General features: G+C 38.8%; 1 protein-coding gene across 7 annotated transcripts in view; it reads left to right on the top strand.

Moving 5' to 3' along the window:
- LOC135875485 (mediator of RNA polymerase II transcription subunit 23) overlaps nt 1–24,097 on the top strand; it is a 56,438-nt gene that overhangs the window by 22,441 nt on the left and 9,900 nt on the right. For 2 of the 7 annotated variants that reach the window (XM_065400331.1, XM_065400332.1), the window contains 17 exons: nt 1,792–1,992; nt 2,931–3,074; nt 5,571–5,716; nt 6,461–6,706; nt 6,890–7,032; nt 7,810–7,984; nt 9,673–9,836; nt 11,038–11,162; nt 11,950–12,155; nt 13,226–13,406; nt 14,808–14,978; nt 16,187–16,403; nt 17,110–17,346; nt 18,626–18,791; nt 19,977–20,049; nt 21,375–21,589; nt 22,746–22,866. In XM_065400331.1, coding sequence (XP_065256403.1) covers nt 1,792–1,992; nt 2,931–3,074; nt 5,571–5,716; nt 6,461–6,706; nt 6,890–7,032; nt 7,810–7,984; nt 9,673–9,836; nt 11,038–11,162; nt 11,950–12,155; nt 13,226–13,406; nt 14,808–14,978; nt 16,187–16,403; nt 17,110–17,346; nt 18,626–18,791; nt 19,977–20,049; nt 21,375–21,589; nt 22,746–22,866 — 2,931 coding nt within the window. The remainder of the gene's footprint in view (nt 1–1,791; nt 1,993–2,930; nt 3,075–5,570; nt 5,717–6,460; nt 6,707–6,889; nt 7,033–7,809; nt 7,985–9,672; nt 9,837–11,037; nt 11,163–11,949; nt 12,156–13,225; nt 13,407–14,807; nt 14,979–16,186; nt 16,404–17,109; nt 17,347–18,625; nt 18,792–19,976; nt 20,050–21,374; nt 21,590–22,745; nt 22,867–24,097) is intronic. The other 5 variants (XM_065400336.1, XM_065400335.1, XM_065400333.1 and 2 more) reach the window with 4 other exon arrangements.

Here is a 24,097-nt window from a genome sequence, read left to right as displayed (position 1 = left end):
GTTAAGGAAGCCCTGACATGTATTTTGGTAAAAAAAAAATTAAACTTCTCTTTTTAAAAAAATAATAATTAAAAAAAAAAAGCCTTTTTTGCCTCTAGAAAGGGACACTGTATTTTCATGACTAGTATTTGAGCAGCTCAGTTCCTTCTTTTCTCTCATCATTAAAGTAATACTTTTTTCTTTAATTAAGGCTGCATTATGTTACAGGAATTAGGTGTAAAAATCTAAATAACTATTTTTAACCTAGTCTGTAGAATGACATAATAAATCTTCAAGCCCTAGTACTGTATGGAATGAGTCAAATTACACTCCGCTTTCACCCCCTCAATAGCATTTAGGGCTTATCATTCTGTTTGAAGATGTACAAACATAAAGTAATACACAGTTCCTTACACAAGTGTTTACAATATAAATTATGCACAGAAAATAGTCTAAACTTGTACCAAAAAGTTGGAGGTGCAAACTTCAAGTACTGCAGCTATTTTATTTTTTATATACACCTCTACCCTGATATAACGCTGTCCTTGGGAGCCAAAAAATCTTACCGCGTTATAGGTGAAACAGCATTATATCAAACTTGCTTTGATCTGCCGGAGTGTGCACCCCCCCCCCCCCGCCCGCCCCGGAGCACTGCTTTACTGCGTTATAACCGAATTTGTGTTATATCGGGGTAGAGATATATATACACACATATATGTACCCACACACAATGAATATATTCTATATTTGATCATTGTTGAAAGACATCAAGGAAGAGAGAGATTTTAAGAGGTGATTTATTTATTTGTGTGTTTAGGGGCCTGGAAATTGCCTGTGGAGAAGCTGCAACCTAAATAATTTTTATGGTTCTCATCACCGTGGTATATAAACTAGTGTGTCACCATTACTTGGGACATTAATCATGTCTAAGGCTGTCTACAACTTGGAGCTAGGAGTATGATTCCCAGCTTGACATACTCCCACTAGCTCTAATGGAGCTAGCGTGCTAAAAACAGTGGCATAGCTGCAGTAGCATAGACAATGGTGAGCCACAGTATGGACTAACTGCCCTGAGTACAGAACTCCCAAACCTTAGGGGTATGTACTCAGGGTGGCTAACCTGTGCCACTGCTCTCCACTGCCCTTGCTACTGCAGCTACACTACTATTTTTAGCACTCTAGCCCTCAAACTAGGGATCACACCCCATCTAGTGTAGGAGACCATAATTTATAAAATACAAATTGTCAGTGTACCATTCACCTTTAGAATCCTACCAAAGGCAGTTTCTTGCTGCCATTGAAATCATTGAGATTTCTGCTGTTGACTTTAATTGGAATAGAATTGAACCGGAAGTAAATGAGATCATACATCTCCTTAAGATAACATAAATATTCAGATAGGCTATCTTTGGAATACGTCCTCTGTTTTTAGTGGTACAATTAGTGTTTTCTCTTCATATACACATAGACTCATATTTAGAACACTTGGGCTTTGCAGGTGCCGATTAGATTCATAAATATTATGGCAGAAAAATAACATTTTGTACTGATGAAAACTGTTACACCAAGTATCAACTGAGAATTATTTATGTGTGGTGGGGCAGGGAATTAATATACGGTAGAATGTAAAATTATTTGTGACCTGTAACACAGTGCAGCTTTAATACACTGGCTTATCCTTTAACTTCTTAAGTTCAGACTTCATTTCATGCTTCCCAGCCTTCTGTCGAAATACTGTACTGAAATTGTTACCATTGTGCTGAAGTTAATTGCAAAGCTTTTGGAATACTGTATCTGGTCTCTGCCTTGCAGCACAAACAGCGCTGTCCTGTGCTGGAGGACCAGTTGGTGGATCTCGTCGTGTATGCCATGGAACGTTCGGAGACTGAGGAGAAGTTTGACGATGGTGGAACCAGCCAGTTGTTGTGGCAGCACCTTTCCAGCCAGCTCATTTTCTTCGTGCTCTTTCAGTTTGCAAGCTTTCCTCACATGGTCCTGTCACTCCATCAAAAGGTACCTTTTCTGTGGCATTCTCTTTTGGTAGGATGTGAAAAGAATCTGTCTATGTGAGACTGAAGTTTGTAATCACGCTGGCAGAGATGAGATGAAGTATTCATGCAATGTAAATCATTGTGTTGTTCTTAGCATATGCGCAATGTGCCTCAGGTCTCATGTGACCAGGACTCATCACCGAATTTGGTCTGCTAGTTGGATCATTAGCTTCCCCGGCTTGGGCCGAATACTGATGGGGAGTGCGACGTGAACACTGATTCATCCCTTGCTCCCTGTCATGGTGTTAACTGGTTAGGTCTTTCTCTTCATTGCATTCGATTACAGGATACCATTCTGTACTTGGATACATTGTAAAATAAATTTGCAGCTGGAATTTGAAGGTAGCCTTGTTTTCTTTCAGATTATACTGTTATAACTTGTACTCAGACCAAATATTGTAGACCTAGCCTTTATAAAAAGCAGCTGATTTTCAAACCCATGATCCTTTCAGTTTTTGAGACCATTGTGCCCATGTTGTCCCCAGTTATGGAAATGCAAATCCAGTGTTTCTAAGAAGTTTTTTTTAATGTTCCCCAACAACTTGTGGAAAACTTTACATATTTAGCAGTAAGTTAAAATAGTTTACACCTCTACCCCTATATAACGCTGTACTCGGGAGCCAAAAAATCTTACTGCATTATAAGTGAAACCGCGTTATATTGAACTTGCTTTGATCCGTCGGAGCGTGCAGGCGCCCCCCCCCCCCCCAGAGCGCTGCTTTACCGCATTATATCCGAATTCGTGTTAAATCGGGTCGTGTTATATTGGGGTAGAGGTGTATGTGAATGAATCTTAAGACTTAATGTGCAAGAACTGGTTGGTTAGAGGCAATTTTTCCTCTGCCTGCAGTGTATCTATTCCTAAATAAGTTTTTTTGTGTGTGTGTGTTTTTTAAACAGTTGGCTGGACGAGGTCTTATTAAAGGCAGAGACCATCTGATGTGGGTACTATTGCAGTTCATCTCTGGCAGCATTCAAAAAAATGCACTGGCTGACTTCCTCCCAGTTATGAAGCTTTTTGATCTCCTTTACCCTGAAAAAGAAGTGAGTTTTCCATACAAAATTAAAAGCCAGAGTCATAATTGAACGTGTTAATTAAAATGAGCCTTCAGGAGTAATAATAATAATAATACCTAGCTCTTAACGTGTACCTTAATACTGTGCCACATAATTCAACAGGGGAATTAGAAAAATAAAGTGAAAACTACTGTTAAGCTCAACATTTAAGTGCTGAATTTCTCTAATAATTAAATTTGGGTGGAGGGGGAAGCATTTGGCACCAAAATAAGTTGTAACTAATCTTTTAAGAATTTTTTTTATTCTGTGAAAGTCTCAAGGACTTCTTTTTTTTCCCTATCACTGTGTGGTGGCATTTCTGATATGAAGGATTTCAGTGAGTCTTTGGGTATCTGGGTTAAAGCAAAATGATGCATTCTCATATTTTTAGTGAACAAGGCATTTTAGGGGTATTGTTTGTACTTTTAAAAGCTTAGCTAACATGATTTGAAGTGATGTTGGTATGCAATTGCAAACCCACACAGTGAAGTTACTGTAGGGGTGGAAGTGGGGAAAAGTTGAGGAGTGGTGAGTATAAATGACTAAATAAAGGGCAGCAATAATAGCAGCCCTCAGGGGTCTGACAGGACCACGCTTTGACTGTAACAGTGTCTGCTTTAAGTTTAGGATCTGATTTGCACAGTTGCTGGGTATCCACAGCTCCACTTGCAGGCAACAAGAGCTCTAGATGCTCAGCGTTTCTGAAAATCAGGCTCATTGATATTAAATAAGGTACATACTTTACCCTTGATCCTTGTACGAGCTTCTAACTGTTATCAGGGGAGACGGTCTGTGGATCAAAGGTAGTATACGGCCTTAATGTTTCAGACCTGGCCCATAGATGATAATTAAGAGCTCATTTGTGGCTTTGACAGGAACCCCAAGCAAGAGGCAACACATTAGTACCTCAGGAGCAACCCAGGAAGCAGATTGTGGTCAAGTCACAATCTGCCTCCTAGCTTAACCCTGCTTGATGGGGGAAATGCCCTGTGTGAGGCCTCATATACCTGGTGTTAGGCAGGTCCTTTGCTTGGCAATGTGTTGTAGTGGAGGTTGGAGCCGAAGCTCTGCCCACTCCTCACCCTGTCCTGTCCCCTTTTGCAGAGGGAGGTGTAGCTGCCCTTCAGAAAGCACTATTCCTCCTTTCCCTTCTTCCTTCTTTCCCTTCACCTATCCCCAACCACTGCTACCTCTGAGTCATGAAACCAGTGCAATGGAGTAAAGGGGGCACTTTATTCTCCTTTACTCCTTTGCACTACTGCACACACAGGACCACAAACTGGCCTTAAATATATAATTTGGCTGTCTTCACATCCTGAGTCTTACACCTATTTCATGCTGAATGCCTCCCCTGACCTAGTAGTGGGATCTTCAGCACAGAGCTATGCTTAACACAACTTTCATTTCAGCACTGCAGTTCTTCTTTTCTCCTTAAGAAAAAATGAATGTTTTCTCAAGTGAGAGAATGGGTGGAGTTTTTAAAATCTTTTCATGCCATAAATAGAGTAAATAAGAAAATATCTTATTGCAGAAAGGGCCCCCATACAAGGGCACGTACCACAAAAGTGATACTAATTTTGTATTCTGACTGGCAGTTATCTACCACACTGCTTTCCCATCCTGAAATGCACACTGTCCTGATTAGTTGCTGAAGTTGGGCATGGGGAAACATGCTCGCGCACGCAAATAGTTTCTGTAATGTTTGTGTGCATAGTTCCCATTGCCAGCTGTGAGATGAGCACTCAGACTTGCAGTCACACATCCTGCACATTGCACCCTGCTTGCAGTAGCTCCTGTCACTTTGGATTTATGGACAGGCTCTTTGTGCATTTTTGTAGGAACGAGAACTAAGTTAGAACTTTTTGATATTCCTCTGTCCTTGGCTTCTCTGGTGTGCATCAATATATAAAACCAACTGGATTTTCTCTCTTTCTACAAACCAGTTTTGAATGCCATTTAAGTAAATGGAGCAGATTACATCTTTTTCTTGTGGGATATTTGACTGTCAGATGCAAAGGCATCCTTTTTCCTGATGGGCTGTTGATGGAAGTTTTATATTGACTGTCAAACTACTGCTATTCTCTGTCTTTCTGTATTTTATCTCTCCATTTCCATTTTTGAGCTTTATATCCCATAACCAATCTCTGAAATTTGTCCTATGCAAAACTGAGTCTGAAAGCATTTGGTTTGTAACAAAAATATATATTTAATTCCCTTGACTCCTATATATTGTAAATGTAAGCATTTATCCGCTGAAGTTTTTTAATGATTTATTAGGTTCTCTGGGTAAAAACTATAGCCAGATTCAGTCCTTGGTTCCTTTTGTCTTCAGCTGACATTGTATGCATATGTGTGAGACAAAAATTTGTTAGATAAGTGTGTTGTTCACTCTTCTGTGCATCCGAAAAAGCCACTTGATCAGTGAATGTTAGTTGTTACAAAAGGTTATACATACAATATGTAATTTGTGTGTTCTTTCTTTAGTGTATTCCTGTACCTGATATTAACAAACCACAGTCAACTCATGCCTTTGCAATGACCTGTATCTGGATACACCTGAACCGAAAGGCTCACAGTGACAACTCCAAATTACAAATTCCCATTCCTCATTCTCTTAAGCTTCATCATGAGTAAGTTTGGTTTGTTTCGGTTTTTGGTTGGTGATGGTTGTTTTTTTTTAATTCCATATTACTGCTTATTCCTAGTCAGGACCAAAAAAGAAAGTTCCAAATCCATGTTTAGAATTTGTTTTGTGTGATATGACGCCATGTCACTTTTTCAGTTACTCTTAAAAAAATTAAAGCTGAATTATTTTGATCATGTTTTAAAGGACTATGGTCAGGTAGCTCAAGCCCAAATGAGTTTCACATAAATTAATGTTAAATATTTTCATGGCGTTTTTAAGAAAAATAATTCCTCTTTTGACTTTAAGCATGTTTCTGTTTTCCTTTCAACTCTACCATTACACTTGTGCTAGTTATTAAGTACCAGAAAGTGAAACAGATTATTTTCCTGTTCAAAGTGTGTGAAATGCAAAAAAGTAAACAGTTAATAAATGGTGAATAGTAAATTATGTTTAGTTTTCAGTTTTAATAATCTAAAATATAACAAAAATAGGATTATTTAAACAACTTTTACCCTGACACATAACTCGAACAATTGTCCCTTTACCCAAGACTTATGAAGCTATCATAATATTTACCTGCCTGGGCACAAAATCCTAATCACCTATTTACCATGATAGTTGAATGAACTTTACAATGGAGTTACATGAGGGATTAATTTGGCCTCAGATTTGCAGTTCAGATATGTCTTGTTTTTCTTTCTCTTTTTCTTTTCTTTCACTTAACATTTAACTTGTCTTGATTATGCAGGTTCCTACAACAGAGTCTAAGGAATAAAAGTTTACAGATGAATGACTACAAGATCGCCTTATTATGTAATGCATATTCAACCAATTCAGAATGTTTCACATTGCCTATGGGTGTTCTAGTAGAAACTATTTATGGTAATGGCAACATGAGGATACCTCTTCCAGGAACAAATTGCATGGCTTCCGGATCTATTACCCCATTACCAATGAACCTCTTGGATTCGCTTACAGTTCATGCCAAAATGAGGTACAATATGGTTTTAAAATGTAATCAATTTACTTTTACCTGTGGATCTTAATGTAAGTGTAACTGTATAAAGAGGAAAGTTTATTATTTTGTTTGCTTCTTTTGTATAGAACGTCTATCTGCTTATACAACTAATTTCTTAATAGTTTCAAGTACATACTTTTTTATTTTTATTTTTTTCAGTCTTATTCACAGCATAGCTACCAGGGTGATTAAACTGGCCCATGCAAAGTCTAGTCTGGCCTTGGCACCAGCACTTGTGGAGACATACAGTCGCTTATTGGTTTATATGGAAATAGAGTCCTTGGGCATCAAAGGCTTTATCAGTAAGAATTTTTTTTTATTTAATAACACTTTATATTTCATTAGTACCCAGAAGCTATAATCAAGGTCAGAGCCCCACTGTTCAAGGGGCTGTACAAATACTTAGGAAGAAACAAAGAGTTGCTGCCCGAAAGAGTTCATATTATATAGCCCTAATTCTGCAATAGATTCTACAGGAGAACACCACTGTGCCTGTGTGCCATCTATTGTAGCATCAGGGCCTAAGTATTCTGACTGTTGTGCACAAATATGTTGTTGTCGTCTACAGGTTCTCTCTTAAGCTTAAGTATACTTAATTGGTCAAGCTCAACATGCAACTACATTTTCACTTTACTTATTTGTACGTCTGCACTACATTGAATTTTTAATTAATCAGTATGGAGTAAATGTAATGCACACATCTGAAGAGAAATAACACTTATTAGAGATGATACTTGCACGTGTAGTGTTAGAGCTGATTCATTCTTTTAGTAGTTTATGGCTTGCAATTTAATATGATAACTATGCTTTTGCATCAGGTATAGATTTCATTTTCATGTCAGATGTTAAGAGGAGTTGGTGATGTGGCAGTATGTTTTTCTTAGGATAGACTTAAAATGCCTATAACCAGATAAAATATCTCTAAAGATTTGCCTGATCATGTGGTTTAAACGGGAGAGGCATCTAGCTACTTGGTACATATTTTATAAGAGGGTGTATATTTGCACATATGAGTAAAATAGCCTTTTCCAAATGATGTCACTGGAGAATACTTGCTCAGTTCTCTTCTCTCTTATTAGGTCAGCTGTTGCCAACAGTGTTTAAATCTCATGCTTGGGGAATTTTGCACACACTGCTGGAGATGTTCAGCTACCGTATGCATCACATCCAACCTCACTACAGAGTCCAGCTGCTGAGCCATCTTCATTCTTTGGCTGCTGTGCCACAGACCAATCAGAACCAGCTTCATCTCTGGTGAGTGAGGGTAACCATCACTAAACTTTTATCCCCTTCCTTAGTAATTTATTGAAAATCCTGCAGGATCTTTACATAATAGGTTGTCAGTGTTTGCCTGATACACCCATCCTGCTAGCAGCTGTTGATTCTGCTAGGAAAATGTTAAACAGGTTCTGCTGAATCAGAAGCAGGTGGCTTCCCTGAATATAATGGAGAAAGATACTATCAGGGTTTGGACTGAACAATAGGGCTGGCCAGAAGACAAGAATTCCATTTTACAACAAATTTCAAGGTTTCAGCATTTGGTTTTGTTCCATTATGAAACCAAGACCTTTCAAAGTGTTCCACAAAAAGTCAAAGAGAGAGACCGTCCCACCACAGAGTAGCAAATAGCCCAGGAGTTACGGCACTCTCACTGGGATGTGGGAGACCTGGGTTCAAGTCCTTGCTCTGTCTGATTTGCAGCAGCGACTTGAACTTGGCTCTCCCACATCCCAGTTGAGTGCCCTAATCGCAGGGCTATAGAGTTAGTGTCACTCTTTCTAACCCAATGAATATTTAATTATTAATACAAAGTGGAACCACACCAGTTGGAGTGATTGGGAGACACCCCTTGCAGAATACTCAATAACTCAGCAATTAGGGCTTTCATCAAAAAAATTCCCAACCAACTCCACTGAGAGTCCTGTGGTAGAAGATCAAGGTGCAGTCAAGTGTGGGGAAAAGGCTTGAGTTGAACTTAATTGTTGAAAGGTCTTTGTTAATAAAGCAAAACCCTAGGAAGGGTATGAGCTGTTAATTATCAAGCTCCTTTGTCCAGATCAGTTTTCTCAGTTGATACCAAGGAAGTCCTTCTGACTACCTTCTGATCTCTTAGCCCAAGTACAACTGTAAGCTGCTTAGTAATTACCCATCTCTGCTGAGAGAGCAGGGAAAAAGTGAGGGGAACAGGAAAGTGGAGGAATCTATATTGTCATTGATTATGTGATTATGATTATGAACTTTTGCATGTCTCTTGAAAGATAAGATCATGGCAGAGACCTGTCAACGCGGAACTAGAGGCACACAACTAGAAATGAAACAATTTGACTCCGCGCTGTAGGTGTTTCAGTAAATTTAGATGATACAATGACGATATCTCTTAAATTGCTTCTAACTAGAGAAAACTAGCTGTAATTGGACCAGTGAAGAACTTAAAATAATGCACCTCAAATGAAAAGCAATAATTTATTTCCCTTCTCCACCTCCCTCCTTCCCCTCCCCCCCGAGATTTTAATTCAAACAGTATAATTACTATCTAGCACTGTAAATGAAGAAGTTGGCTTTGCAACTTCCTGTACCATATTAGTCTCTTTAAATAATGACTTCAGATCTTTGGACCAAGATTATCAAATGTAAAAAATAAAAAAAAGACTTTTTGGGTGCTCAACTGGAGAGTTCTTGCCCCTTTTCAGAAGGTATGTGCTCAGCACTTTCTTAAAACCCAAAGATGGAGTCATCCAAAATCACCGATCACCTAAAATTCTTGGCCCTAGCCACCAAGAAACAGAAGTAGATTGTTCTTTCCATACTAAAACTGTTTTGAAAACAATTATATACATATTATATGAAGCAAAAAGGTAACAAATTACAAGGAGTACTAATGTTTTTCAGTATTTATTTATTTTTCCCCTAACCAGCCTAACTTTTTTCCTTCTCTTCTTTAGTGTTGAGAGCACTGCTCTAAGGCTAATCACCGCGTTGGGCAGCTCTGAGGTCCAACCACAATTTACACGTTTCCTTAGTGACCCTAAAACAGTTCTTTCAGCAGAGTCAGAAGAACTCAACAGGGCTCTGATTTTGACTCTAGCAAGAGCAACACATGTGACAGGTAAGAGTGAATTTGTCAAATAAGGTATAATCTACATGAAAGTGAATTAAATTATCTTCCTCCAAATAAAGAGATGCCACTCAGGGGCCAGCAGCGAGTATTAATGCAATACTAACATTCTGAAATCAAGAACTGAACGTCAGGCATTCTGAAGTTAGTTTATTCTACAATGTTAAGTCAGTTAACTTGCACATATGTATTTTCTATTTTAGTTTTCCTTATTAAATTTAAATGCTCATGTACTAATGCACACCATAAATATATATGGAATGTACAACAGGGCTAAGGTTAATGTTGTGGAAGAAACCTTCTTAAAGGCGATCTGCAAAGCAAAAGAAAACTTGGCTTTTGTGTCCTTTTTTGTCTTTTTATGATTTATAAAGGCCTGAAAGGTTGGGGTGAGTGTTTTGGATAGGAGAGAGTTAAAAGCTTTTTTTTTTTTTTCCTGTTTTTTTTTTTTTTTTTTTTTACTTTGGAAATTCAGATCTAGTCTGGAGACTGACTGGAGAATTAGTATAATTGTAATATCAGAAAAGCCAAGAGAATGAAAGTTTGAATGGGGAAGGGATTTTTGGCAGTTTCTGACCTTTTTTGCTCGATTTTTTGCAACTTTAACATTGCATTAACACTAGCTTTTTATATTGACTAAGTTAGAATGTTTCATAGGATAATGCTTCACGTGCATTTCTGTTTAGAAAAGTTGATTCTTTAAAAATGACGTCTTGGGATTCCATGTTGACTGTCTCTCAATGATTTCCATATGATACCTGCTCAGTTTACAAGCAAGGTGTGTCTTGCAATTGCCAGTCCAGCAAGCTAAGTCTAGAAACTTAAAATGAAACTGGGTTATTTCTAGCTCATTTGTCAACAGCCAGAAAGATTCTGCAACTGCAACATAGGAATTCTGAAACTATTATCACTTTTGATTTGTGCATCTTCAGCAGGATATAATTCAGCCCATTCTCCCTGCCGGTGTGTTGGTTCTACAGAATCAATCAGGAGTGTGAAAAGGGGGGGGGGGGGGAAAGGGAGGATGGACAATATAAACATTTTAGACAGACAAATAAGTAAACCTGTCTGTGTTTTCCAAGATTTCAGTCCTACTAATGTAAAAGCCTGGGGAAGAAATGTAAGTTTTATGTGACGATCCAATTTCACCAATCCATTGTGTTTGATTAATGTTGCATATGTGTCCATTTAGACTTTTTCACAGGCTCCGATTCAATTCAGGGAACTTGGTGCAAGGACATATTGCAGACTATCATGAGTTTCACTCCCCATAACTGGGCTTCACACACACTAAGCTGTTTTCCAGCTCCACTGCAGGTAATTGTTTCAAACTAAGTGCTTGAACAGCTGGGAAAATAATTATCTCAGTGGGATCTTTGTTGTCCCCTTCATAGTTAGTTTTCTTCCCTTGTTCCTTCTACATTATGCTCAAGTCACATGAGAAATCATGCATGATTTTGAAACGGTAGGTGTTTTAGGATGAAATGTTTGGGAAGTGGTTCTGACCAAAAAAAGTTAAAGCAGTGTTTGCAGATCTTTGCAAAATTATCCAGTTGATGTATATGACAAATTACTTCTTTCACATTGGAAAAGGTTTTCATTCATAGTGGAGATATGTCAGCAGGTTTTGTATCTGTTGTTCTGGCAGGGTGTGCTGCCACTTCGAGGTGTCTTGGTCTGTGGGGAGCTTGCTTTTGATGATGAGGTTGAGGGGGGCTGTTTGAAGGCCAGAAGAGGGGGGTTCAGAAAAGATTTCTTTAAGGATGGGATCCCCATTGAATGAGTTGTAGTTGTTTGATGATACCCCGGGTGGGTTCCAGTGTGGGGTGATAGGTGACAACAAGGGGTGTGTGGTCAGAGGGAGTTTTATTTCTGTATTGAAGCAGCTTCTCTCAGGGTGTTTGGGTGGCTGTGACACTGAGTACATTTCCCAGATCTGAAGAAGAGCTTTGTGTAAGCTCAAAAGCTCGTCTCTCTCCAACAGAGGTTGGTCCAATAAAAGATATTACCTTGTCTCTTTAATATTCTGGGACTGACATAGCTACAACAACACTGCTTAAATGTTTCAGACTTGTCAGTTAACAACAAACACACTTTATTTCAGGCATTTTTCAAACAGAATAATGTTCCCCAAGAAAGCCGTTTTAACCTTAAGAAGAATGTGGAAGAGGAATACCGAAAGTGGAAGTCTATGACCAATGAGAATGATATAATCACCCACTTTTCCATGCAGGGCTCCCCTCCCCTATTCCTTTGCCTCCTATGGAAGATGCTGTTAGAGACTGATCACATTAATCAGATTGGCTACAGGTGAGCTTTTAAAAGTGTAGCTGCATTCTGTACCAGTTATAGCTTAAGGATAGTAAGCTTTCTTCAGTACAGTGGGCTCAGTTCTTCTACACTAGAGAATCAGATTTAGTACATTGTTAGATGATGGGTTTTGATGTACAGTTAGAAGGATTAACATACTTTAAGGATTGCATAATGTCTAACAGTAGTGCTTACTACTGGTTGGTGCTGTTTTTATGTGTAAATTTCTATGATGTACTTATCTCCTGATAAAAGTGACAGATGCAGGTGAAGGATTCAGCTGTTGAGTTGCAGTTTTTGGGTGGTGGGGAGAGATAAGTTGTCTACAAAGTCAAAGTTTTACTTACGTTGAAGCACTGTTCTAGACAGTCTTTCTGGTCATTATTTACTATTTATCTGAAATATTTTAATAACTTTAGTCAAAGGCCAAATACCAAAAGCTTTATTGGGTTTGACTGCTCAGAAGGCTTTTCTCTGAATTGAAGACGTCAATAATTTTCATGGCTGTCTAACTCTCATTTCCAGTTTTAGACAGCTTAAAACGTGCTGTACCAACAAAAAATCAGTTATCCTCTTTCCTCCCTCACTAGGCCTGTCAGAGCAATTACTGAATATCTGATAAAATGCTTGATAGGCATCCCTACAGTTAGGAAATGTGACACCTTTGGCACTGTGTGTGTAAAAAATATTACAGAAAAAATTAACTAGTTGTAGCAGCATGTCATATGTCACATCCTACTGAAGAATTCAGTTCTACAAGACTGATGCATGTATATTTATAGAGACTTATGCCCAGAATATCCATGAAGCTGAAAATGATTTATTTTCACTGCTAATTAGTAGCTTGTGGTATCCTGACCTTGGAGTGCCCTCACTTCTGGGAGTTCGGTTACGCTTATTAGCATGTTTTGATGTTTGTATTTGAATGACTATTTTGTATAAAAACTTGAAACACAGTCCTGCAAAATTGGCCAGATAAAAATGTATCAAGACTTCTATAAATTATGCAGTCCGCTTCTGCTATGTGCATGTTACAGTAACAAGATCATTTCTTTCCCTCTGCTTGCTAGAGTTTTGGAGAGAATTGGGGCTAGAGCTCTGGTTGCTCACGTTAGGACATTTGCAGATTTCTTGGTATATGAGTTCTCCACGTCAGCGGGAGGCCAGCAACTCAACAAATGTATTGAGATTCTTAATGACATGGTGTGGAAATATAATATTGTAACACTGGACAGACTGATACTATGCTTGGTAAGTATGACCTTAATAAGTTAGGTGCAAGGTGTTTCTTTATCCAAAATTTGGCCAATGTCTTCTGATCCACTTCTATAGCAATCACTTGCATAGGTGTAGTTTGACTTCAGTTTTTGGGGAAGCAGCTCCAGTCCGGCCATCAGAGCAGCACATAGGGGGCAAATTCCATGCCTGCCTGAGGCTTGCAGTTTGGGGGGGCAACACCCTCCTGTTTCCCAGCAAACTACACCCATTTTTGTATAAATATATTGAATTGAATAGTGACTAATTACTAGTTCAATAACCAAGTAGTACTATAGAACTACAGATTTTTTTTGCCCCCTGAGTGAGTGAAAACTAGGAGTGTCACAATTGTCCCATTCTCTGGCCAGGAGAACTCTGTCTAGCTTTATTGATCATATAAAGGCATTGAATGAATTGGAATTAACAACACCATTGTATGGGGCTGGTTCTCTTCCATCTTAGTTTTGCAATGACTGTTCATATTTTGAAAGGGAACAAGGTGCATGAGAAATGCCATATTGGCAAATAAATGGAAAACCTCATGTGGCCTTTGGACAATGCTATCTTTGTTTCAGGGAGGTTAAAAATCTGCCAGCTGTATCAAAAGGGTGGGTACGAGGGATTGTATGCGCTGTTTTCTTTAAGTTCCCTTGCTCTTTTCATTGGTTAGGAATTCTCAAAAAAAATAGCTAAAATATTGCTTCAGTAGGTACTATCCTTTCACCAGATTTAAAAATCTCTCTTCCTGGTATGGAGCTACCAAAAGAAATGTCCAAGATGATATGTCAAAAACAGAATGCAGTGTTTGCAATTCCACAAGTACCTATCATTGGAATGACTAGAATTTTGAAACTGGCATACCTTTCTTGATACTATCAGTGTTGGAGGGATGGATTTGGCAGCTGGGATAAAACTGATTGGGGATGCCTCTCACTGAGGAACATGGGAGAATTTCTCCACTGGGAAATGAGTGAGTTGATGAGCACTTATCACTGGGAGTGGATGGTGTCCAGAGTTCAGACCCTTGCTTCCATTTGTGCCTACACAGAGAATATAATGAGTGGGTGAGTTGGCTGGCCAGTTATATTAAAATTAGGATGTTTAATCACCCTAAAGTCATTAACGATGAGGATACTTAACAATTGGAACAATTTATCAAGAGTTGTGGTGGATTCTCCATCACTGGCAATTGTTAAATCAAGATTGGATGTTTTTCTAAAAGATCTGCTCTAGGAGTTATTTTGGGGAAGTTCTATGGCCTTTGTTATACTAGAGATCTGACTAGATGTTGACAATGGTCCCTTCTGGCCTTGGATTCTATGAATGAAAGCAGACAGCATTACCTATAATTTTATATTGTTCTGCAATCTAATACTTTTGTTGTTGTTGTTAAAGGCTATGCGCAGTCATGAAGGAAATGAAGCCCAGGTCTGCTACTTCATAATTCAGTTACTCTTACTCAAGCCTAATGATTTCAGAAACCGAGTGAGTGATTTTGTGAAGGAGAACTCTCCAGAGCACTGGCTACAGAATGATTGGCATACTAAACACATGAGTTATCATAAGGTACTATAGATTGCACAATCCTCTGGTGCAATGTGTGCTGTGCAGTTGAGATGCTGAAGTAGTCCTTTGTTTTGTGTATTATTTGCATTTTTGCTATATGCCTTGTTCTGCTATTCAGTGTGTCATTTAATATCACAACAATAACTTTTAAAGATACATTTAACGTTAGTAACTTTTGAATATTTGGGTTAGTGTAAAATCATTTTATGTTTACAGAATAATGTAAAAAGAAAATGTGCATGTAATACTAAAAGATAGAAGTGTCTGAAGAATTAGGAGTCTCTGCTCATCTGAATCCCATGTTTAATCCTTGATTTTTCTGGAAGCCAGTCAGAAAGAACAAAGACCCAGTTTCTCCTTTGTGAATTGGGGAAAATATAGATTTTGTTTTTTCATTAATATAGGTTTAACCATTAGTAATCATTAAGGGGCAGATTTAACTAGGCTTCTGCAAGCTTCCACAGTATTGAAAAACTCACAGGGAGGGAGACATTCCGGATTTTAGTGTTGCCCAAAAAGTGGGAACTGCTGGCTGGGGTGGGATGTGACAGCTGGAATATTATATAAAGCTTAAACTGTGCCCCGTCACATGGTATGTAAGTACCATCCAGCTATGCTTTATATGTTACGTGTGTGGTTCCTTTCCCCAGGGAGAAATCGCATACAAATTATTTTTAATGTATTGATTCAACACATGACAGACCAGCGTTCTCAGGCTCCAGGGGAAGCATTTAATGTACAATAGAGTTTATTTCTCTCTTGATTTTCTTTGGAGTCTTTGACAAAAAGGGTGGATAAGTGGTGGTATCACTGCCTGCCTGCTATCAGGATTAATTTCCTTTTAGTACCTTATAACTCCCTGCACCAGTTTTAGTGAATCTGAAACGATCTTTCTCTTTTTTTAAAATACTTTTTCAAGAAAAAATGAGTTTAATATATTTTGTCCAATTATATTTAGTTACTGTGATAGATAAAATTCATAATCCACTAGGGATTTGCACACAAACAGAAATTTCAAGAAACCAGTTCATTATGAAATTCATACCTTCTCTTTGGATGTATGTGTATACATATAATTCCAAATTGTTACGGAGTGTCTACAGAATGGAGTACAATGTAGGTTCAGTACATTTTTATTTTAAAGTATTGCAAGTACTCAGTAATGTTTTCAGTATACTTTTAAAAAAATCTGTTTTTGATTTCTACAGAAATATCCTGAAAAGCTGTATTTTGAAGGGTTGGCAGAACAGGTCAACCCTCCTGTTCAGATCCAACCCCAGTACCTACCCATCTACTTCGGAAATGTGTGCCTCCGCTTCCTGCCAGTATTTGACATTGTAATCCACAGATTTCTGGAATTGCTTCCAGTGTCCAAATCCCTGGAAACTCTACTGGATCATCTAGGAGGCTTATACAAATTCCATGGTAAGCTCTTCAAGCCCATTAGCTCTTTATACTTGCAATACAATCACTACAGATTTTTCGTCGTGGTGCATATCAGTAAAGTTCTGTCCACGATGGGAAACCAAACCTTATTAGCTAACTGTCTGTTTTGAAGAGCAACTTTGGTTTACTAGCAGAACCATAATGACTGACTCTTTTTGAACACTGATCTAGCTGTTTCAGTGTTGTATGGGCTTTAATATAGTAAACCTTGTTAGCAAAAACCTTATTCAACGCTACCCATTCTATCCATCCTCTTCCTTCTCAGCAGGGTTCAAACACAGTTTTTTAACTTGGTTGTGATCATGTTGAGTATAACACAAACCATGTTGTAATAATGGCACAACAGTGTCAGTCTTGTTCTTTCTACTCCTTGTTTCTTATCAAAATCTCCCCTTGAGATGCTCTCTAATGCTGTGTATATAGAGAGGCCTTGCAGGAGGAGTTTAGTTATTCGTAAATAATGTTTTAAGCAATATCACAAACATTGAAGTATTGGTTTTGACCTCATTTCAGATAAACTTTTTGTCCAGTTTCATTTAATATAGTGGTACAGTAACAATAAAAACATGGGGCATTTCTACTTGGTGTATTTGTTTTTACCTCACCCTGTATTTTGCATAAGCTTACTATTACCAATAAAAAATTAAGTGCGATGCTACTGTTTCTGGGGGTTTTTTGTTGGCAGACCGTCCAGTGACATACCTGTACAATACTCTTCATTATTATGAGAGGCATCTCAGAGAGCGCACAAACCTCAAGCGGAAGCTTGTCCATGCCATCATTGGTTCTCTCAAAGATAATCGACCACAAGGCTGGTGTCTAAGTGACACTTATATCAAGTCTGCTATGAATGTACGAGAAGATAATCCGTGGATCCCCGATGACACTTATTATTGCAAACTGATTGGAAGACTAGTAGACAATATCCTTTTTATAATGATTTGTGCTTAAGGAAAATTATCAGTATTGTAGTTTCAGTTCACCAGAGTTTAGTTACATTCCATACAGTTCAAATACTGCAGGACTGAGGGCTTGTCTCCACTTAACGGGGGATTGATGCATGACGATCGATTAACCGGGGGTCAATTTAGCGGGTCTAGTGAAGACCTGCTAAATCGACCACCAATCGCTTCCCATCGATTCCGATACTCCACCGGAACGAGAACCATAAGGTAAGTCGATGAGAGAGTTTCTCCCATTGACCCAGCGTGGTGTAGACACCGCAATAAGTCGACGTAAGGTCCGTTGACTCCAGCTACGTTCTTCACGTAACTGGAGTTGCGTAACTTACGTCGATTTAGCCCTGTAGTGTAGACCTGCCCTGACTCTCCCTGGCCATCCTCTTCCCCTTTTCTCTAATGCCAACCTGCTGAGAAGTTGGTTAGTTCTCTGTGCACCTTTGTTAACCTCCTCCCACAACTCCACCATTTCCTCTACTTTGCTGAGATGTCCAACTTCGGGGGAGCTGGACTTGTCTCTCTGATTAAGGAAAACTAAAAGTATATAAACCCCTAGTTTACATAAGTTTTAAGCATCTAATGATGCCAGTGATTCCACTGTCCTATAAGTAGAAAAAAGCACTTTGTGTTGTTGTTCTGGAGCGCCTTTAATTTTCAGTGGCAATCAGATAGTCACAGTTGTTTGTTCTTTGTCTATTCAAGAGTTTAATTTTTTTCAATGTTGCCACCTGAAAAATTCTAATACGAGTAATATGTTTACATTTAACAATATACTTCAAAAAAGATTATTAATAGTGTAGAAAATTCTCACCATTTTTCTAATAAACAAAATATCTTAGGTTTAGAGTAAATGGACTCTGACATGGCCCAAACATAATAAATCTTCCTGTCAGAAAAGTATCTGTTGTATTGTGTGTATGTATGTGTTGCTATATATACAGATATTTCTGTAGATATTTATTTTAAAAATGCTTTCCAATAACTGACTTATCATCTTAAATATGTACCTTTGGTTGACTTTGGCCATTAGTTTCATTCAGTACTGTCGTGTGTGTGTGTGTGTATGTGTGTTTTGTTATAAAAAATACACACACGTATTATCAGGAATTTGTGGGACTCTATTCTTTTGTTTGTGTATTAGATATATTTTGTGTTAAATACAGTTTGTACATGCAGAACTACATTGTTTGCGTCTTACCAGTCCCCATGTGGGAATTTGTTGTTTTCCTTAATCATTGTTACCTATGGCTGGCAAGTCGCCTGGTCCATTTCCAAACTGTGACTGGAGATTCAATGAGTTTCCTAACCCAGCTGCCCATGCTCTTCATGTTACCTGTGTTGAACTCATGGCGTTGGCTGTTCCAGGAAAGGATGTGGGCAATGCACTTCTAAATGTTGTGTTAAAGAGGTATGTTGGACTTACAGAACTGCTCTCTACAAAAAGCAGTACAGTGGTTACAAATTGCTCACTGGTTCTGAAACTTCCTTTTCTTAAAAGTTGTTTTATATATTGATATCTTTGGGAGGCGAGCAGTAATATGGTGTTGGATATCATTCTAAGAGCCAAGAACAAAAAATGCGTGTGGTGAATACCTATACTTTAGATCCCGGTGCTGGTGTTGACTGAGACTCAGCTTCATGTGGGAGAGATGGTGGAAGTACCGTACATTTGTCAGCAACTTGTCCAGTGTGTTCATAGGCGTTAACAGGAGGGGAAAGGAGCCATGTGTAGCACTCATCCAGAGGGGGAGGGCCATCAGTTCCTGTAACAAAAGATCTTTGACTACAGGGAGAAAAGCAGAAAAATTGGTAGGATGCTTGAGGTCCAAAAGTGTATCATAGTTTATATTTTTATACTGCATTTAACATCTGTTATAATTTTCATTGTTACCATGTGATATTGGAGATGGCATTTTACAGATCTCATTCTGTGTTGCCACATGAGACATTTGGACTTCATTCCTAAGCTCAGTGACTTGCTTTTTGGGCCAGCAGGTACTGAAAGAGTTGTAAAGGGACGGAGCACCTTGCATTTAATTAGTGACTCAGAAGGCCATCTCTAAGTGGTAATTAGGGTGACCAGATGTCCCGATATTTGGGACTTTTTCTTATATAGGAGCCTATTACCCCCCACCCCGTCCCGATTTTTCACACTTGCTATCTGGTCACCCTAGTGGTAATGATAGGTTGAAAAAAAGGATTCCTTTCCCACCTTACCCAGCCAAGGAAGGTTGCCCTGATGCAGGCTTTGGGATCGTGGGGAAATGAGTCATCAAAGGAATCGATATCACTGTGAAGACTTTATTAATACAAATGTCTCAAATGTCTTTATTCATACAAATGTCTCTAATGTCTCTTAAGAGAAAACATGCTACAGGAACAAAATTGTTTAAAAAGTTTTCCATGCAGTGTCAATGTGGTACTCAACTAACCAGTTAATTAAACCACATAGTCACGCATTTGTATATATACCTTTTTCTTAAGACAAAAGTCTATAATTTCTCTAGGAATATATTTCATTCATCATAAATATATCAAAAGTCATGAGAAATCTTATATAACTTCAGATTTTTTTCCCCCTCCCTATTTGTAGTCAGCCTCTGGTGCCAAGAGAGAATATCACAGCTTGGATGAATGCTATTGGACTGATTATCACAGCCTTACCAGTGAGTCTGTATGTATTTTAAAATTTTCTGAACAGAGAAAAGAATTCATTCTTCCATAAAAGCTAGGGATTAGTGCAACTAGTTTCTTTCTGATGCACCTGGAGTAGTTCCAAAAGCCACTGGGAAGCTTATGAAACATCTGTGCTTTGTCCTTCATTGTCTGACCAAACCCACTGTGGGATTTGCAGGGGAGGGGTGCGAAACTGGATTTTTCACAATCTTGTTTCCTTGTAGGAAAATAAAGTTGCTATATATTAACTACAAAAAAAAAATTTGTGCAGTGGTTAAGCTTGAGAATGAAGTCAGAAAATTCCCCAAGATAAGAAGACAGATGTAACATTAACTCTACTTTGCACATCCCATATAGCTTTATAGAACATAATGGAATAGGAATAAATCATAGAAAGGAAGTTTAAAATTTAACAAGGAAAACAAGAATAGAAACTAATATGTATAATTGAGTTTAAAATGTTCTAGTAGAAATTTTCATCTTTTGAAGATGCTGAGTTTTAGTGTTTGATGACTCCGCTTCAACACTGATGAATATTTTTGATTTAATTTCCCTTTTTCACCCCTTTTCTGCTCCGGTCCCCTTTCCACTTGATCTACCAAAGTTATTTCCACACCCTCCCCAGTTACATCACGCATCCCTTTGAAACCGTCCATTGTCTTCCTATTTCTCATTGTAAAAAATGTAAGCTTCTCATCTTCATCTACAAGGTCCTGCATCTGTGCTTTCTTTGCTCCCTACAGTCTCCTACCTTCACACCTCCCCTTATCTCCTTTTCCCATCCTTGTCCCTAGCCTCCATTTGCCAGAAGCTGGGAGGGCAGGGGATGGATCACTTGATGATTACCTGTTCTGTTCATTCCCTCTGAAGCACCTGGCATTGGCCACTGTTGGAAGACAGGATACTGGGCAAGATGGACCATTGGTCTGATCCAGTATGGCCGTTTGTATGTTCTTAGCTTGTGCCTTGTATTGTTCCTGTGCCTGGAACAGTTCCCCGTTCCACTTCCACCAACTGCCATTCTTTTCTGCCTCAGATGACTCTTTAAATTCCATATTTTCAAACAGTCCCTCCATCCTTCCTTTCATTAACAATCCCCGTGCTCCCTCTCTCCTGAACTGGTGGTATCTTGTCTTATTTAGATATTAAGATCTTTGTCAGAAAATGGGTAGGTAAAGTATTTGTGTAAATTAAGACTGTTATATAAATATTTTTAATAATTTACAGTAATCTGAGGGAGGTGGGGGAGAAAGTATTCTCTTTTCTTCTACAAATTAAAAGAATAACAATCCTTTGGGGTTTTTTGTTTTGCCAGGAGCCATACTGGATTGTCCTCCATGATCGAATTGTCAGTGTTATCAACAGTCCTAGCTTGACATCAGAAACAGAGTGGGTTGGTTACCCATTCCAGCTCTTTGACTTCACAGCTTGCCATCAGTCTTACTCTGAGATGAGTTGTAGTTACACTTTGGCATTGGCACATGCCGTGTGGCACCATTCTAGCATTGGTCAACTTTCCCTCATTCCAAAGTATGTATAATGGGTAACTGATAGTTTAAAGTACACTTTTGACACCCCTTCCATACTGTGTACAGGAAAACAATGTGTCCAATATGCACACAACAAGTATGTGGCGGAGAGGGAAAGCAAATCAGAACAAGTAATCAAAAAATCCTCTAAAACATGGGTGATGGTAGGGTTTTTTGGTTTTTAAGCTGGTTCTTGTCTTTAGACTCTCCACCAGTGTTTGGTAGCCTTCAGGGTATGATGTAAAGCATATTTTATCTCATTTAGCTTGTGTTTGGTTTTTTCTTACTCATTACAGATTGGTTGCAGCTTATACTGGCAGTGGCAATACACTTGCTTAATGCCATCCATTATGATCAGCTCTGCGTAATTTTGTTTTTAATCTTTGTATGTAGCATTTGTAGCCAGTGGGGGAAGTTCTTTGTAAATTAATAGACATTGCAGTGATACACTTGGAGATGTCCTTAGCAAGCCAGGAAGCTGTAGCATTTCATATCTTGTAGTCTATTAAAAGTTTAGTTAAAATGTATTTCTATGCTGCCTTATTAATGGGAGCGTTCAGAGCATGTGTGAGGGCTTTAATTCAGCTTTCATTTTAGCTTTTCAGTTCATCTTTTAATATTCTGGCCTGGATTTATCATTATCTACATAAGTGGGAGATGGCATGAAGTACTAGTCACAATTAGGTGACCCTATTCAGTGATTTAGTGCTAGTGTCACTACCTAAGAGGCCTGCATTTGACTCTCCCTTTCATTCTCCAGGCTGATCTTGGGTGAGCCTATGCAGCTTCTAGTCCTTGGGGCTGTGTGAACCATTCATAGCTCAGTCATGGTCCCTACGGCTAGTTGTGCTGACATACTGAGTATGGTTCTATGAGTGTTATTCAGCAAGTGTTCAGTCATTTTTAACATGAGCACTTAAGTTTGGGTTTTAGGGGAGGATGAAACACTTTGACGGTATTTCCACCATAGCAAAATGCTGTCACTCCCAACCAGTCTGAGGAAGAGCAAGAAAACCCCAAATGCAGTCATAAATGTCTGAGCGTAATGAGTGACATAATATTGAATGTTGAAAAATCGTGTTGATTTTGGTGGCATGGCTACTTTAACGTAAGATAAATGTACAAAATAGTGATGTGTCCTGTTTGAACTACTGCAGATTCCTCACTGAAGTCTTGATACCCATAGTGAAGACAGAATTCCAGTTACTTTATGTTTACCACCTTGTTGGTCCTTTTCTACAGCGGTTTCAGCAAGAGAGGACACGATGTATGATAGAGGTAAAATATAGCTCTTGTCCTGTCTTTTACAGTCTAATTCTGTGTGGTCTTTGAAACTCAAAAGCAGGGGAAAATCTTTGAAATTAAAGCCCCAGTCCTGCAATGAGCTCTGTGAGAACAGAACCCTGTGCTTTCATGGTGCTCGCTACTTGAAGGGAGATAACCCACCTGCTTATTAAAAGTTTATTACTTTTTAGTATAGAAAGAACTTAGCATTTAAAGTAATTAAACATCAGGGTCAAATATATACACACATTTTATCACTCTTGCAGTGTATGCATAATAAATTATAGACAGGACTGGTTGCGGTAGTTAAATCTGTAGTTAAGGTTACCTAATGCTCTCCATTATAAGTAAGGCCCTACCAAATTCATGGTCCATTTTGATCAATTTCACGGTCATAGGATTTTAAAAATCGTAAATTTCATGATTTCACCTATTTAAATCTGAAATTTCACGGTGTTGTAATTGTAGGGGTCCTGAGCCAAAAAGAAGTTGTGGGGGGGTCGCAAGGTTATTGTAGGGAGTATTATGGTACTGCTACCCTTTCTTCTGCGCTGCTGCTGGCGGGGCGCTGCCTTCAGAGCTGGGCAGCTGGAGAGCGGCGGTTCCTGGCTGGGAGCCCAGCTCGGAAGGCAGAGCCACTGCCAGCAGCAGCGCAGAAGTAAGGATGGCATGGTATGGTATTGCCACCCTTACTTCTGCGCTGCATCGGTGGGGTGCTGCCTTCAGAGCTGGGCATCCAGCAAACAGCCGCCGCTCTCCAGCCACCCAGCTCTGAAGGCAGTGCAGAAGTAAGGGTGGCAATACTGCGACCTCCCTGTAACCTTTTCGGTTAGGACCCCCAATTTGAGAAACGCTGGTCTCCCCTGTGAAATCTGTATAGTAGAGGGTAAAAGCCCACAAAAGACAAGATTTCACAGGAGGGAGACCAGATTTCACGGTCTGTGATGCGTTTTTCGTGGCCATGAATTTGGTAGGGACCTAATTATAAGAACCTTTTTCAGTTGCGTACAACTTTGCCAAACTTCAGCCATTCAAGTTGAAATTTTTCGTGATGGGTATCTGCCTCGGGTTGAATATTTTTGTAAAGTTTTAATTAAAATGGTTCCATTGTTTCTGAGCATGTACCCATGTGTTGTTGTTTTTAAAGTATAAATCTTGCAATTGTTTCATTACTTTCATATTTTGGAATAAATGCTTGAAATTTGGCAGGGGAGTCACCTTAGTG

The sequence above is a fragment of the Emys orbicularis genome, chromosome 3 (assembly GCF_028017835.1).
Source record: "Emys orbicularis isolate rEmyOrb1 chromosome 3, rEmyOrb1.hap1, whole genome shotgun sequence".
Taxonomy (NCBI): domain Eukaryota; kingdom Metazoa; phylum Chordata; order Testudines; family Emydidae; genus Emys; species Emys orbicularis.
Note: the sequence above shows the minus strand (reverse complement) of the source record. Positions and strands in the feature narration are given on the sequence as shown.